General features: G+C 37.4%; 1 protein-coding gene across 1 annotated transcript in view; it reads left to right on the forward strand.

The window, feature by feature from the left end:
* Positions 1 to 16,843, forward strand: part of LOC104870898 (calcium-activated chloride channel regulator 4) — a 28,748-nt gene that overhangs the window by 11,366 nt on the left and 539 nt on the right. Inside the window, exons 5-13 of the mRNA XM_010636682.1 lie at positions 1,935 to 2,112; positions 2,547 to 2,765; positions 5,399 to 5,626; positions 8,224 to 8,401; positions 9,220 to 9,326; positions 12,494 to 12,709; positions 13,125 to 13,392; positions 15,384 to 15,548; positions 16,086 to 16,319. Of these exons, the coding sequence (XP_010634984.1) occupies positions 1,935 to 2,112; positions 2,547 to 2,765; positions 5,399 to 5,626; positions 8,224 to 8,401; positions 9,220 to 9,326; positions 12,494 to 12,709; positions 13,125 to 13,392; positions 15,384 to 15,548; positions 16,086 to 16,319 (1,793 nt within the window). The remainder of the gene's footprint in view (positions 1 to 1,934; positions 2,113 to 2,546; positions 2,766 to 5,398; positions 5,627 to 8,223; positions 8,402 to 9,219; positions 9,327 to 12,493; positions 12,710 to 13,124; positions 13,393 to 15,383; positions 15,549 to 16,085; positions 16,320 to 16,843) is intronic.

Consider the following 16,843-nt stretch of genomic DNA (forward strand, 5'->3'; position numbering starts at 1 on the left):
CTTCCCCTCTGTTTTGGAAGTTTTCTGTCATTAATTCTGTGAAAAGCTTTTTAAAGTCATTTGTATTTTCTCCTGCTACTTCATGGATTCCTATCAGTCTTATGTTATTCTTCTTTGCATCATCTAGGAGTTGTTGGATCGATTTCTCATGATCCCTTACTGTTTTTAAGAGACCTCTCTTTTGACGATCACTGGCTGCAATCTTATCTTCTGTATCTGAGAGTGTATCTTCGCATTCTTTTATTCTGTTGCGTACACTTTCTATGGAGTGTTTAATCTCCTGGATATCTGCTTGAATCTGTTTTATGGATTCCATTTCTTTCCTATGTTTGGGCATTTATTTTTTCCATTTCTTTCTTATGCTGGGCCTTCATGGCTTCTATCATGGTCCTGAGCTTATCTATTTTTTTGTCAGTTTCTGCTCTAGAGTCTCCAATCGTGACTTCCATTTTGCTCACTATCTTTATGGTTATCTGCAAAATTATTTCTGTTTTGAATTTTTCTAGAGCCTGATTGATCTGTTTTTACTTCCTGTTTGGTGGTTCACTATCGGCCTTTTCATCCTCATTTCCCTACTGTTTGCCATTGGTGAACTGGAAGTCTGTCCTTGTGTCTTGCTTAAGTGTTTTCTCATTTTTATTTTTGTTGTCGGACTGTCCTTGGTTTAATCTCTGGGTTATCACCCAAATCTTCCTGAAATAGTTGCGCCCTAGCTTCTGGGTCTCTAATGACCCACAGACATTCTCATCTTCATAACATCAGAGAAACAGCTCATCAAATCAACCACAATGCTTTATCCCAACTGATACAATCAGCAACACATTAAGATCAAGTACAACTTGTACACTGACCACCTGTGGTAGTCACTAGTCTATCACCCTTAAATCATTTGAATTAAATTGAAATCAAGAAGCAGTCCAGAACATGTCTGCAGTGAACAAAATTTCAATATAGCGTATTTACCATTTAATGACTCAGACAGAGCGAGGATGCAAGTCCCCTGGTCTCAGCTGATGGCTGAACCCCATGACGCTGACTGACCTCGGGCTGCAAGGCCCAGATTGATTTCCCCACCTTCTGAATGGTTGACCTCCACAACGTTCTATTACAGGTTTCCCACACCCTTTCTTTAAAGATTTTCAAAGTTGGGAACTCAGAAAAATACTCTTGATGACCACCTCTGCCTCTGCAGAGTGGGTCCAAAGACTGGCAGAGTCAGGAGGTCTGAGAGTGCAGGAGGGGAGACTTATGGCGGTTCAGGGGCTACCTTCGCAGCGCTTAAGCGATGGTGGCTGGGTTGGGAGCAGGCATGGCTCTCCTTCCTGCAGTGGATCAGGGCCCAGGCTACCTCCCAGTGCTTCAGCGATGGTGGCTGGGTTGGGAGCAGGTGTGGCTCTCCTTCCCATGGTGGATTGGGGCCCAGCCTACTTCCATCTTTCTTTATTGTCACTTTTGACAGCACCTAACTCTTTGTTTCCAGTCACATTTCCTTTTGAATGAAAATGTCTTGAATAATCAAAATGCTTGTAGCTCTGCTTTCTCCTGCTTTGGGGAGGGGTGGGGGATATCTGTTTGAGACTTGCGCAGAGAACTTCAAGCTAAGGTGGTAGCCGCAGAAAATGGTTTCACAAGTTCCCTCAACCAGGTGCCTGCAGGGCATTCACCTACATAAGGTCAGAAGGAGAGATGTGTGAACCAGACTCTAGCAGCTTTTATTACATGGGAGAACTCAGTCATGTACAGCACTTAGATGTTGCCATTGTACTCTCTTGAGAAATATATAAATTCTTTGATTGGAACTCTTAAAATTTGTTTTGAGCATAGGAAATAAAAGCAACACAGCGAAGAAACACCATGACCATGAATAGAAGCATTTAAGATTTTTTAAATTAGTGACTAAGTTGCCTCAATGATTAACCGTCACTTATTTTTAGATGTTCCGCTGGTATCACTGGGACAAACAGTGTTTATACCTGTCAAGGAGGTAGCTGTATAACTAGGAGATGCAGAATCGATCCTACCACAAAGTTGTATGAAAAAGATTGTCAGTTCTTCCCTGACAAAGTTCAAACAGACAAGGCTTCGATAATGTTCATGCAAAGCATTGATTCTGTGAGTATGTCAATCCTTGCTTCCAGAATTCATAATCAAAGCACATGTCTAATTTTAATTAATTGTTTATTTTGTGGTGCTGGTGATTGAATCCAGGCCCTTCCACATGGTCTGCATACACTGTACCCAACAGTGTTACACTTCTAGGTCCAAATTAACTTTTAAAATATGATTTTAAAAATACGTATCCAGATGACATGAGGATCAAATACATCAATATAGAATTTGTTAATCATTGACTGATACATAGTAAGCACTCTACTGGTGTCACCTCCTGGTACTGTTATGGTCAGCCTACTTTAATACTGACTCATGTTAATTATATTTAATAAAAGTTTACATGTAGAACATAATTTAAATTGTTCAGGTTTATAGTTAGGATTTTTAATATGTTGTATAGAAAAATTATTTTTTTCATTTAATCAACCTTCTAGGTTGTTGAATTCTGCAACGAGAAAAACCATAACCGAGAAGCTCCAAGTGTGCAAAACCTAAAGTGCAATTACAGAAGTACGTGGGAGGTGATCAGAGAGTCTGAGGACTTTAAATCCACCACACCAATGGAGACACCACCACCTCTGCCTGCCTTCTCTTTGTTGAGGATCAGTGAAAGAATTGTGTGCCTTGTTCTTGATAAGTCTGGAAGCATGGGTGTAAGTTCAAGGGCCCATTTTTCTGGGTGTAGCATTGGGGATAACTAAATGCTAGGAACACACTGTAGATAGATCTGTACCTGGATTGCTTCAAATTATGGATGAATTGTTCCAAATTATGATGGCATAAAATACCATTATTTCTGGTGATCATGTCTTCAATATACTGTAACAAAATATTACAGTAGAAGAAAGACATCAGTAGAGTTAAAAAGACCTAACCCAAGGCTGTCTTTTATTCCAGAAAGTGGTTTACTGTGGAGAGCTCTTAGTCAAGCTATAGTTAGATCAGTACGAGAGACTTAAGAATTAAATCGCTTTTAATCATGATTCTTTCTCTAAAAATGTTTGAGAACATGAGGATTAGTGGATGTTAAACCACATTCCAGAAAAAGGAACAGGAACAATCATCAAGTTCCCTAACATGGATTTTTCTTCTTTGTACTATCTGTACAAATGACCTCTTTATATTCAAAGAAACAAACAAAAATATCACAGTAAAAAATATATGTTTAGATGCAGCCATTCCTTCCATTAGCATGCAACAAATGGAAGATATTATGCTAGGCTCTGAGAATAGAGATCCATCTGCTTGAGAAGTTCATAGTGTAAGACTGGATGTTTTTTCTCCCTTTCTCCATTACCTGGTTAAATCATACATATTCTCCTAGATTTAGGTGAGGCCCTCACTTCCTCCAGGAGATGGGCTAAACATATTGACTGCTCTAGGCCCTTCTGCTAATTCCCAATACTTCTCTGTGCATCTCTATCACTGTATATAATTGTGAGGGCATACTTGCTTCTACTAACTAGATCAGAAGTTTCCCTAGGTATTGGAGCCTTTGTGCTATGCATCTGTGTAGCTCTATGGGCTAGATCAGAATTCATCAATAAGAGTAATCAATAAATAGTGATTGAATGAAAGAACTACAAACAAGTAATGCAGTGTGATCAAACACCCAGATGGATGCACGCCTGAGGCAGGACAGAGCATGCTGAAGACCTGGAATAAAAACTTAAGCAAATGAGGGAAGTGTTTATTAAAAAGGGCAGAGAATGATGGAGATTAATGAAATGAGCCACAATTATGCAGGATTTCAAAGAGGCCAGCAAAGCACTGGCAGCAACACACACATGATCCAGGAAGTGCCACCGAAGAGAGGAGAGGTCCCGATAGAGAGAAGATGAGTGGTCTCTCCCACACAGGATGCACAGGATGCCGTTAGATCCAGGTTTAAAGATAAACCAAAGTGGTGGAGAGCCTCAAACATGGACCTGTAGGAATTTTTTAGTGCAATTTGGTTCAAGAATTCAGAGGGAAATTTTTTTTCCTAGTTCTATTAAGAATGTCAGTGGTAGTTTTTGTTTCTTTGTTTGTTTTTTTGAGACAGGGTCTCACTATATAGTTGAAACTGACCTGGAACTCACTATGTAGCCCAGGCTGGTCTCAAACTCACAATGATCCTCCTGCCTCAGCCTCCCGAGTGCTGGGATTACAGGGGTGCACCACGCCCGGCTTGTCAGTGATATTTTGATAGGGATTCCTGAATCATTTTTGGTAGTATGACCATTTTAATAATATTAATTCTGCAAACCTATGAATGTAAAAAATCTTTCCATCTCTGTTTTCCTCAATTATCTGTCTTCTTTAAGCTTTTACTTTTAAGCTTTTACTTAGAGGTCTTCCACTTCCTTGGTTAGGTTGATTCCTAGGAAACTTTTAAAATTATTAATGGAATTATTTACCTGACCTTTTTCTCAGCTACTTCATCATTAGGGGATATGAAAGCTATTGATATCTTAGTGTTGATTTGGAATCCTGATGAATCTTGTTGAATCTGTTTACTAAATCTAAAAATCTTTTGGTAAAGTTTTTAGTCTTCCAAATAAAGGATAATATGTTGTGCAAAACAAAAGTATAATTTGATTTCTTCCTTTCCTGTTCATGTCCTTGCTCTGGCCAAATTTTCAAGCACTTTTTGAATACAAGTGGTAAGAGGGCACAGTCTTGACCTGATTTTAGAGGAAATGCTGTCAGTCTTTCACCATTCAGTGGGTGAGGTGAATCTGAACAGATTACCAAAGAGCCAATTTTGATTAACACATTGGTGAGGAAAAGTTAGGAATAAGTAGAAAAAGGGGAAGGTAGGGACTGGGCTTCTCAGAAATTAGCCTCAGCTCAGGTAGGTTTCACCTTTGGGGTAAATTAGTCCTCAGCAAATGGGACAAATTTCAACTCTGACTGGAGTCTAGATAGTCTGGTTGGATTTGTGAACTCTGGGATGTGATTTCATTTTAAATTGGCAGGCACAGAGGCTACCAATAGAAATGACAAGGGATCTGATGTATAAGTCATCACCTCTCATTTCAATATGATCTCCATCCTAGCTTCTGCCTCTAACCTGGATGATTAGCAGCCAGGAATCCGCTCATTGAAAAATATGAGCGCTTTACAATATATGCATCCCATAATGCACCTAACCACATTTTCTACTTTATGAATTGACAAAGTGACTATTGCTTTCTTCAGAAATGCTAATTAACACTCGTGAAAGGTTCTTACCAATTAATTTAATTATGTGATGCTATTATCTTCCAATAAAAAACACTTTTTTTGTTCTTTTTTTACTCAGTTGGAAAATCGCCTTAATCGAATGAATCAAGCAGCAAAACACTTCCTGCTTCAGACTGTGGAGAATGGATCCTGGGTAGGAATGGTTCAATTTGATAGTGTGGCAAACATTAAGAGTGAGTTAATACAAATAAGGAGCAACAGCGAAAGAGACACCCTCATGGACAGATTACCTACAACAGCCCTTGGAGGGACTTCTATCTGCAGTGGGCTTAGATCTGCATTTCAGGTAAAAATCGTAACGTAGATACATTTCGTTCTTTTATTGCTGCTGCTGCTGCTGCTGCTGCTGTTGTTGTTCTCAGGACACTTTAATGTGAAGAGCTGCTGCACATATTTGCTGCCTATTTCTTTTTGTTTGTTTGTTCTGCTTTGCTTTTGATAGAGGTTCAATCTATCTGTATAGTTCGGGATGGCCTCAAACTCATGGTGATTCTCCTGCCTCAGCCTCCCGAATGCCTTACTGTCTCATGATGATATTATTAAACTGAAGAGGCACAGGATAAAGCACATATAAAAAATTCACTTGTGCTTTTAGTGTTTTGCTGAATCCTTGAATAAACTGTGGGGAAATAAATAACTACAAGAATGCCTCTAGATTATAAACACAGTGAGGTGAGAGATTTTTCTTAGGGAAATGATAGGGTTAAGCCTTATATCCTTTCAGTTTGTAGTACTTCATAGGGCAACTACTTCATATCTACTAAATCTAACATAACGGGGACTGCTAACCCTAACGTGACCCATATGAGATAGCCCATGAACTTTGACAGCAGAGTACTGGCCCCGCTACTTAAGTCCCTTCGTAATTTTAGGCAAACTTCAGTCTCTGAATCTTCTATACCTTATTTATGAAATACAGGAAACAGGAATGTCTATCTGAAAGGATTCTTGTGAATATTGAGTAAAATCATACAGCTATATATCTACAACAATATTTATCATACTATAAAATGTTCCAGTCCTCTTTAAAGCATAATTAATGCTAATGGGGTCATGTTCCTGCTTAGAAATTCTCTCTTCCCTCATAGTCTATAAAATGAGGTCTGACTTCCTGTTTGTGTTTATTCAAATCTCCTAGACTCGAAAATTGCCCTTACGTACTTCCAACCTTTTTCTCAGTTCTCCCCTCCTGCTGCTCTGTACTCTGAAAAGCTCACTGCACACAATACCCTCCATGCCTTGTGCTAGCTTCCCCATACTTTTGCACATACAAAAGTGCTTTCTTCTTTCCACATTTATGTGTTAAATTCCACCAATTCTTCAAAGTTTTCTCTACATGTGTGCAGCAGTCTCTGCTTCCCAACCCTACTGAGTCTTTCTCTGTTATGAATTATGAACTATTTTGGTGTAGTTTTGTAACATAAAAGCCTGACTTCAGATCACAAATGTCACTAATTATTCTTGACTTCTCCAGTCCTGCATTACCTCATCGTAAAATGGGACGGTCAGAGTTAGCACAAAGTTTTTTAAAGGTGTTTTAAGATTTTCAATATGCATGTACCCTTTGCATGTGTGGTGCATGTTTAATAGTAGGAGTACTCAGCTACGCAGACGACTAAAAATGGTAATTGCAGATTTTGGAGATAATTCGGTGACCAATCCTAACAGGGTGATATGACGAGTAACGGAGAAAGGAAGGGAATTGCTTTATGTAGAGAGGCCATTGAGGTCACTGAGAATCCTCTAAAGGATAAATCAAAGCCAAAGTTTGAAGGATAAGACTGAGCTGGTGAATGTAGAGGGGGGAACATGAAGTACCTTGGGAAAGAAATGGAAAAGAACCAGATTATTCTAAGAAATGGTCGAAGCTAGTGGTACTGAAGATTGGCATTGAAGAATCCTATGAAATTTGGCTGAAGAAATGAACAACAGCTAAATCTTTCAAACCTTCAAAACACATAAGGGCTTTCTATTTTAGTTAAAGCATAACAGAAAGCTGTTGAGGGTTTAAAGCATCACAGTCTGATAATCAGTGTGTGTTTTAGGAATGTGACTCTATTTGCCCCACAGAAAACAAATTGTAGTAGAGTCATAATAAAAAGAAAGTTTGGAAGCTTGAACTTGGATTGAAAATATAGTTAACACTTTGCAGATGTTCAATAAATAATAGAACTATCATATATGGTTACTTATCTTGAATTATTCACATCTTCACTATATATATTAGCTGTGACTTTGTTGCTGATCTTTACATCTCCTCGGTCTCTGACAAAGTCAGTGACTATTAATAAACTGAATTGAAATCTTTCCATGCACGCAGGAACCATGCAGTTCCTACTGAATCCCTAGCACAGTGGCTGACACGTTGTAAGTACTAGAAAAAATGAGATGCGAAGGAAGAGAACTCAATCTCGCACCCGGATCTTCACTTTACTCTCGAATGTGTGGGAGGAATGTGGTGGGCAAACTATAAGTGCCATAAATATATAAAAGCCTTTCTCTATTTTTAAGTTTAGTTTCAGCGCATGTTAGAACATATTTTTTATACCTCACAATATATATAATAGTCACTTTGCCTCAAAGTTTGCAAAATTTCTAATGAAGGTAGTGAATTCCCTAATACCAGTTTTCTTAGGGATCTGTACCCTTCAAATCCTCCTCCACAAAGCTATCTGTACCTCCACTCTATGTCCAAGAAAGCCATTGTCATTTTATTCCTTTTGGCCGAGATTCGGTTTTCCAAAATGGTGCTCAAGGAAGCCACTATCGATGAAAGCAGTCAGAGAAGATGAAGCGTCACTGCTATTTTATAAAGTCTTTTTTCTAATCTCTCATTGATCTATTAGGTCTAGCTTGAGAATTGTGTCTGAATTCTGTTTGCAGGTGATTAGAAACACAACCTTCCCATTAGATGGGTCTGAAATAGTGCTGCTGACTGATGGGGAAGATAGTACAGCAAGCTCTTGTGTCGACGAAGTGAAAGAAAGTGGGGTCATCATTCATTTCATCGCTCTGGGACCACAGGCTGATGAGGCTGTAAAGGAGATGCAGAACACAACAGGTAAAACTTGACCTACATATTCCAAGCCTGTTAGAGCAACGTGTAAACGCCAAGGTGGACAACTCAACGCTGTTTGAACTCCTCCTCTGTGGGTTGGAGTTGGTGACCACCAAGCCTACTCTCTGTGCTAGTGATCCTCAGAGACCACTGAATGGAGAGACAAATAAAACTAATCAAAGCAAATAAGATTTCTTCATAGTAGAAGGAACATAGAATTCTAATTTTTTCTTTCTGATCTATTCCGTCTGGAAAATGCAAAAGCCACCATTGTTAGAACCATGTGTTAAATAAAAGTGAGTGATCGTTTAAAGACTGTGAAGTACACCCATGAAATTTTAACACTTTTCACAGTCTGATTATTTGATCTACTGTATTTCATCTAGTTAAGACTGTAATACTGAGATTAGGCAAATTATCTCATGCTTCCCATTAAGATATTTTAAATTGACTTCAACAATTTAACTTAGATACCTTTATAGAGATGTAATATAGGTATCAATAAATTCACTTATTTAAAATAAGCAAATCAACATTTTTAAAGTGTTGGACTTTTTTTCATTATAAATATTACCTTGCCATTTCAGTGAACAGTTCTATTTTGGGGTATTTTAACTGAAATCAAATAAAAACATTTTTCTCTAAAAAAAAGATATTTTAAATTGGCATTTCAGAGTTAATCTTACAGCTATCTGACAATGGTCTGTTTTAATGATACATACTAAAGCTATAACTTGTTTAAACTTTTGCCTCATTAAATAATGAAATGTGATAAGTACTTATTTTCCAGAAATCAACCAGTTCATGCATTTATCTTTTAGGAGGAAAATATTTTTATTCGTCAGATAACGCTGAGAACAATGGTCTCATCGATGCTTTTGCAGCCCTTACATCAGAAAACGCAGATCGCAGCCAGAAGTCCATTCAGGTGAGAATTTTAATTCCCAGGGTTTTTGTGTTTAAATGTACCATAACCAAAAATAAAAAGAGAGGGAGAGAGAGAGAATTTGGTAGTTTTAAATTTTGAGTTCTAAGTTTTTCTCAAAGTTAAATTTTAATTAAAATTAAAACCTGAAATGGAAATTTTTATTTAGATATACCCAAACTAAGTGATGAAAAAAGAGTAAAATATGTCATAAAATAGCAACAAATTTTTAGTATTCCCATAGTGTTTAATTAAGAGATAATGGTAACACCTAACAATATTAATTTTCTATCAAAACCAGACTTTGTCAGAGCCAGGGATATAGCTCAGTGGTGCTGTGCCTGCTTGGCAAGGACAAGTCCTGAATTCAATCCCTGGTACCAAAAATAAAACAAAAAAACTATACTTTGACTAAAATAAAGAATCCACTTTTCTATGAATTTTTTTTTAAATGTCACATTTCTGAGTTTTCCTCACCCTTCTCTGCTGTGGCATAGACTTAGGCAAATGAACTCATTCACCGAGTTGGGAATTGAAGGGATATATCTGTGTCTTGAAAATAAACAGAACAAAGGCAGGGCAAATAATTATATATCTGCATGCCTAGGGTCTCTCAACTCCTCCACAACTTTTCCACTGGCCTCTTATTTTATTCACCTCTTTCTGAACTCAACTGTTTTTCCTCAGCTGTGTCTCAATGTCACTGTTATTTTCCAGTAGTTACATTCAAAAAGTTTGAGTAACTTTTAGTTCTTAATTCACGTCTTATATACAAGGTCAACAAAGCCTGTTTCTATCAAAATGTTTTACAAAATATCTCTTTTCCAGTACCCTCATGTCTCTGTTATGTCTCTTAATGCGAAAACTTCTGCGTTCCACTTTATCAAATCATTAGCTATCTTAAAATTTTCTATTTTACTAAACAAACCTGCTTCCTCTACTTCTCAACAATAAGGAAAGTAAAAGTTACATTATTGACCTAGTGTATGTGCATATTACCAGCAGCTATTAGAGCTCTGGTCTGTAGATTTTCTCTGCAAAAATATGTTAAAAATTAATCTGAGATCTAGCTTGACAGTAGTGGAGAATAAATAAAGAAACAACAAGGACATTTCTGAGGGGTTTTCAACCTTTTGGGAAGAAAATAATAATATTACTGTCTGAAACATATAAGTAAGGAGAAAGGATTATTTTTAAAGAAGTGATTTTGAAGACATTATTTTGTACTCTGTTTTTCCTTTAATTATTTTGAATGGATGGTGGTAACTGCAAGTGTAATATTTCAAAAATATTTAAAAATATAAAAGCAGAATATTGGAATCATCTAGAAAGGAGACTACTATGTAACTAAAGGTTGTTTTTAAAGTAGAATTAATTCCCTTCTATCAACATGATACTGAAGGTGTTTTTGGTTCAGGCCTGGGTTAGATAGAAATAAGACTTCTTATTGTTCCTGGACAGACACCCTCTAGGAAACACCTAAGTGAGTGAAAAAAGTGGAATCGCCCAAGACTTTATGTTAAGTTAAATACGGTACACACAGAAAAACAATGACCTCACGTGGAATCTAAAAACTCAGAGAAGCAAGGAGTAAACTGTTAGCAGATATTGGGGAACAAAGATATAAGAGATATTAGGCAAAGGATACAACATTTCCATTAGGTGTATTCTTAAAAAATCATTAAGCGAGTGTTCTTACCACCAGCCACTGTATTGGAGGTAATGCTTTTGTTAGTCTGGTTGGCCATTCCATAATTTATACGCATTTCAAAACATGTTAGCTGGGCCTGGTGGTACACACCTATAATCACAGCCTGATGAGAGGTTGGGACAAAAATAGCATAAGTTGGAGCTCAGCCTTGGCAATTTACTGGCATAGCAAGATCCTGTCTCCAAAGGGCGGGGGTGGGGTCATGTTGTATATGACAGGTATGTAAAATTTTATCACTTTAAAAAATAATCTCAACATTCCAGGCTTTCCTAAACTCAGCACTATTACAAAAACATGAATTGCTTCTTTAAAGTTCCTTGCAGAAAAGATTTTTTATTTTCTCTTTTCTTCTCATTGATTTTATTGGTACATTTTTAGGTATACAATAGTTACATTCATCATTGGGATCTTGTACCTTTACATGACAGGTCTTGGTTCTCATTTTTTTCCCCTTATCCTTGCCCTCCCTTCACCCCCTCCTCCCTTCCCTATTTACAAATACTTTATTTCAATTCTTTCATTTTCTCATGTTGTTTTTCTTTTCCCTTATTACCTTTCCCCTACCATTCCCACTTCCCGTACACCTTTAGCCCTTTTCTTCCTATTTCACATTGTCAATTATATCATTAGGATCTTATGTACCATTATAGTTTTTCACACCAGAGTATTTTCTCTTTTCTTAGGATTTTATCCTTCACACATCAGTTTTTCCTTTTCTTGAATATACTTTCTGAACAGTGTTTCAACCTTCCACCTGGTTAAAAATTTAGTTCAAGATGTCAAGTCAAGAGAATACTCAGGAGAGTTTTCATTGATTCTTTTCTTTTTATTTTATGTTTGTTTGTTTGTTTTATTTTGTACCGGGGATCGAACTGCAGTGCCACTGGGCTAAATCCCCAGCCCTTGAAAGTTTACCATCAGTTCTTTACTAGTCCTTATTTTATCTCTGAAGCCTTCACTCTGCCTCTGCTCAAATATTCTAGTCCCCCTTAACTCTTTCCTTGGAATCATCTTGAAAGTGTTTAAACTGAAAGAAACACACACATGTGCTCACATACACACATGTTCACACACACACATGTTCACACACACACACACACACACACACACACATACATCCTACAGTTTGGCTTTTCCTGTAACTGTGACTATAGCTACTAAAGACTTAAAGGGTACCTGGGATTCTACCCAGAAAATTGGGGATACAATAGTAGGATCATATCCCCAGCTGGAAAGTTTCTGTGGTAAGCCTCTTGCTATATGCCTACCTTTCTTCAGACACGTTATTGGTACACTCTGCCTGGCAAAAAATGCATGCCAATTAGCTAAATTGACAAGTCTAAGGTAGTATGCCATACATATTTGTTTTCAGACCTGAAATTAAGAACAACCTTTAAAAGAAAAATGAATTAAATTATTATTTTATGTAGTCATTAATTTTTTAAATATATTTAAACAGCTTGAAAGTAAGGGATTAAAACTGATCAATGATGCCTGGATGAATGGCACTGTGGTAATTGATAGCACCGTGGGAAAGGACACATTCTTTCTCCTCACCTGGACTGAACAGCCTCCCCAAATTTCTCTCTGGGCTCCCAATGGAACACTGATAGAAGGTTTTACTCAGGACCCTGATTCCAAAATGGCCTATCTCACTATTCCAGAAAATGCACAGGTAAGCAATATGTTCTTTCCTTGACTGTGACCCAGAACGGAAAGCTGTAATGATAGGAAACAAGAAAAAAGAACTATGTATCAGGAGAAAGGAAGAGAAGATAGTCTAAGAAGAATTCTAAGAAGGAAGTATAGGAGGAATCTGAGCAAGGTGACAGGCACGTTGTTACTGAGGTCAACAAACAAGGCCACACCAAGGCACGCTTACTTTTCGCAGCTGAGATGTACACACCATTTCTGACTCTAGTCAGGTGCCCTGGCCAAACTTCCTCACTCCCATCTTTTTTATACCTCAAAACCATCAACCACCTGTTTGTTCTAGTCCACACTTCCACGGTTTATTTTAGAATTGCATAATGAAAATGGAAAAATAGCTTGACAATGGATACTTACTATTTTTCCACTGAACCTTGTAGGTGGGCACTTGGGCGTACAATCTTCAAGCCAAAACAAACTCAGAAATACTCACTATTACAGTAACTTCTCGGGCAGCAAATCCTTCTGTGCCTCCAATCACAGTAAATGCTAAAATGAATAAAGACACAAACAGCTTCCCCAGCCCCATGATTGTTTATGCAGAAGTTCAGCAAGGCTATGCACCTATTCTTGGAGCCAGTGTGACTGCTGTCATTGAATCAGAAAATGGAAACACCGAAGTTCTGGAACTTTTGGACAATGGTGCAGGTAATTCACAGACTTTTATGAATAAACCCATGCTTTTATTATTCAGGGTAAGTTATGGGTGCTAGAAGTAGTGTGGTCCAGGGAGACAGGCACCGAATGAATGGAGGTAGATTATGGAGGAATAGATGGACCAGGGTAAACTTAACAAAATGCTTAGCAAGTGCTAGGCATTCAATAAATGTTATTTATTGTTAAAGTTGTGGTCATCCAGGCAACCAATGTCTGTCATCAATAGGTCCCACTAAGGAAAGTAAAGAGAGAATCAGGGTTTCTAGGTTAGTTTCTTGGGGGGGGGTGAGCATTATCAAGAGAGTCTGGGCAGAGAAGGTGAGGCACAAGCAGCAAAAGAAGGCTAAGTACTAAAACCCAGGCCACTGTCAGAGAAAGAGAGCAGCAGGAGTAATTCCAAAAAGTTGGAACAAAATATAGATGCCATCCTGAGAGTTGAGGTCCAGGAGCAGGCAAAACGGCCGCAAGAAAGGAAGCCACAACAATGGGGCATCAGATATGTCTGACTGGCAGGAAAGGTAGCCAGAGACTGGTCAATCTCTGTCATCCTATTCTGTCCATACAGAGTGGTGCTTAAAGACCTTTTTCCAGATGCTGAATTTTTCTGGGAACTTGACTTTCTGTTAAAGGTCACTGAAAAGGAAACAATTTAAAACGTATCTGAATTTCTGGGTGTGGTGGCGCACACCTGTAATCCCAACACTCGGGAGTTTGAGGCAGGAGGATCGCTGTGAGTTAGCGACCAGCCTGGGCTACATAGTGAGTTCCAGGTCATTCTCAACTATATAGTGAGACCCTATCTTAAAAAACAAAAATAAATAAATAAATAAAACATATCTAAATTATTACAGAATTCTATATATGTATATATATACACATATCTTTTGCAATGTAAATTATTCATTTTACAATCCTGTCTTCAACTATTGTTGATAAATTATTCTTTGATGCACCTCAATGCCTTCTCCCATAATTATCCCTTGCCTCTTATTCCTCATCTACACAACATTAAAACTTACCTACATGTACTTTAATTTCTTGGCACTTTGCCATTGAATGTCTAGCTAATTGGAAAATTATCTATTTGGAATAACTTTACCTAAGAAGATATTGGTAATTAATTATAACTTGGGGCAGCAGGCATACTTACAATTTAGTATGCAAAGGAAAACTCTGAGGGTTTTGATAAAATAAGTAAAACTGAGACCCTTCTCTGGATATTCTCATCTATTAACATGTTTAAAACTTGCTAGATTTTGAGAGACATGGATACTTCCAGTCTAAATGCTGAACCTCGCTTTAATATCATTTGATGTAAAATGTTAAATGTGCTAGTGATAGTGTTATTTTGCAACTTTCTGGTGGCTACAAAGAGCACAGTATTTCTAAGTTCCTCTAGTTGTTTGTTCTAAAAGTAGATGTGATTTTATTCTTTTGAAGTAGAGAATTAATGAATCAGGACAGCAAGAGCTGAAACAATAAGAAAAGAAGTTAGTGAAGATAAGACAAAAAGTTTTCACTTTCTAAGTTCTAGTAAAACTTAAATCCTCCAAAGGATAGTTTTTTCTTAATGAGGGTCCATTAGATTTCAATAGAAGGGTAGAACAAGTAATGTGATTAGATAAGAAAACCAATTGCCAGAGAAATGATAAAAATGTACTATTAACTGTATACAAATTGATATGGGAAAAATGATGTGCTATATATGTATTTATTATATATACACAACATTAATGTGTGTATATGTATTTAGAAATATAGGTAATATATAGAAATATAGATAAACAGGTATCGAAATAACTCAAGGGCCTGAATTCATCAATATATTCTTTAAACAGAACATAATGGAAATATTCTCCAATGGGTCACTCCTAAAATACTAAGCCAGATTTATACTATTGTTTATCAAGACCAATGCTTATCTTAGAAAATGTATTAAACTCTTCTTGAATTTACAATAATTTCTTCATTTCTATAACAAGGTGCCGATGCTTTCAAAGATGATGGGGTCTACTCCAGATATTTTATAGCTTTTTCAGAAAATGGCAAATATAGCTTAAAAGTAAGAGCCAATGGAGGAAGAAATGCTGCTGAAAGAACCTTACCACTGAATAGAGCCGCATATATACCAGGCTGGGTTGACAATGGTGAGTTCCTCATGGTATCTGAAATCCAGTGACAGCTTAAATGATAGCTTAAATATTTGTGATTTGATCTGATCGAGGTAAGGAGTCAATCATTTTACAACTCAGAATTTAGCTTTTCCTGTTTCTGGAATGAAGATCTCTGTTAATTGCCTCCCGAGTCACCTTTAGAAAAATGTTTGGTGCCTAGTAATACTCCAAGGTGTGAGCTAGCAATGTTATTTCGGAACACCTTTGATGATATCAAAATAATAATGCAGTCAATTTTCTGCAAATTTATAACATAAATCTTGTTCAGTACATTCTTCATTTTGAAGCAATTCATTAAGTGGATTTAAACTCCAACAAACTGGTTAAGATACTCAAGAAAGAATTTTCCCACCAATTGGCTACTTAAGAATGTGTCACAAGACTTAGTTAAAAAGTAACTGTCTGAAAAAAAAAAGACAAAAGATAAATGACACGTTGAAGGTAATTCATTAAGTCCTAAAAGTACAAGTGCATTTTACCCCATTTTAAAAGAGAGGATTTTTAATGCAGGAGAAATTCAAGGGAACCCACCAAGACCAGAAGCTGATGAGAACACTCAGGCATCTGTGGAGAGTTTCAGCAGAACAGCATCAGGTGGTGCATTTGTGCTATCTGGATTTCAAGCTTCTGCTTCAGATGACCTATTCCCACCAAGTCAAATCACAGATCTTGATGCCACATATGAAGATGAGAACATCACTCTAACGTGGACAGCACCAGGAGCGGACCTTGATGTCGGAAAAGGTAAGGACAAAGTGTCATGTGTTTCTTTCATGTAGTGAATGGCATTCATTGCAAAAGAAAGAGTATAAGGGTGGGGTTTTAATAGTTTAATAGTTTTAAATTAACAACTCAGCAAAGTATTAACAATACAATCTGATTTTTTTTTAAATCAGTGAAACATACCACATTTTTAGGCTTGTCCTACCTTTCATATAAAGATAGTAGCATTGGGCAGAGATTAAAAGTCAGAGATCAGGGCTGGGGATGTAGGATAGTGGTAGAACACTTGCCTAGCATGTGTGAGGTCCTAGGTTCAATCACCAGTGCCACAAAAATAGTTTTTTGATACCCGGGATCAAACTCAGGCCCTTGCACTTGTGAGGCAGGCGCCAGAACCACTGAGCTAAAGACCACACAAAAATAAATATTGTAAAGAGATTTGGGGGCCAGGAATGTAGCTCAGCAGCTCCGCACTTGCCTAGCAAGCACAAGGTCCTGAGTACAATTCCTAGTACTGAAAAAAAGTCAGAATTCAGCTTTTATTG

Source organism: Fukomys damarensis, unplaced genomic scaffold (assembly GCF_012274545.1).
Source record: "Fukomys damarensis isolate Sample0158 unplaced genomic scaffold, DMR_v1.0_HiC HiC_scaffold_33, whole genome shotgun sequence".
Taxonomy (NCBI): Eukaryota; Metazoa; Chordata; class Mammalia; order Rodentia; family Bathyergidae; genus Fukomys; species Fukomys damarensis.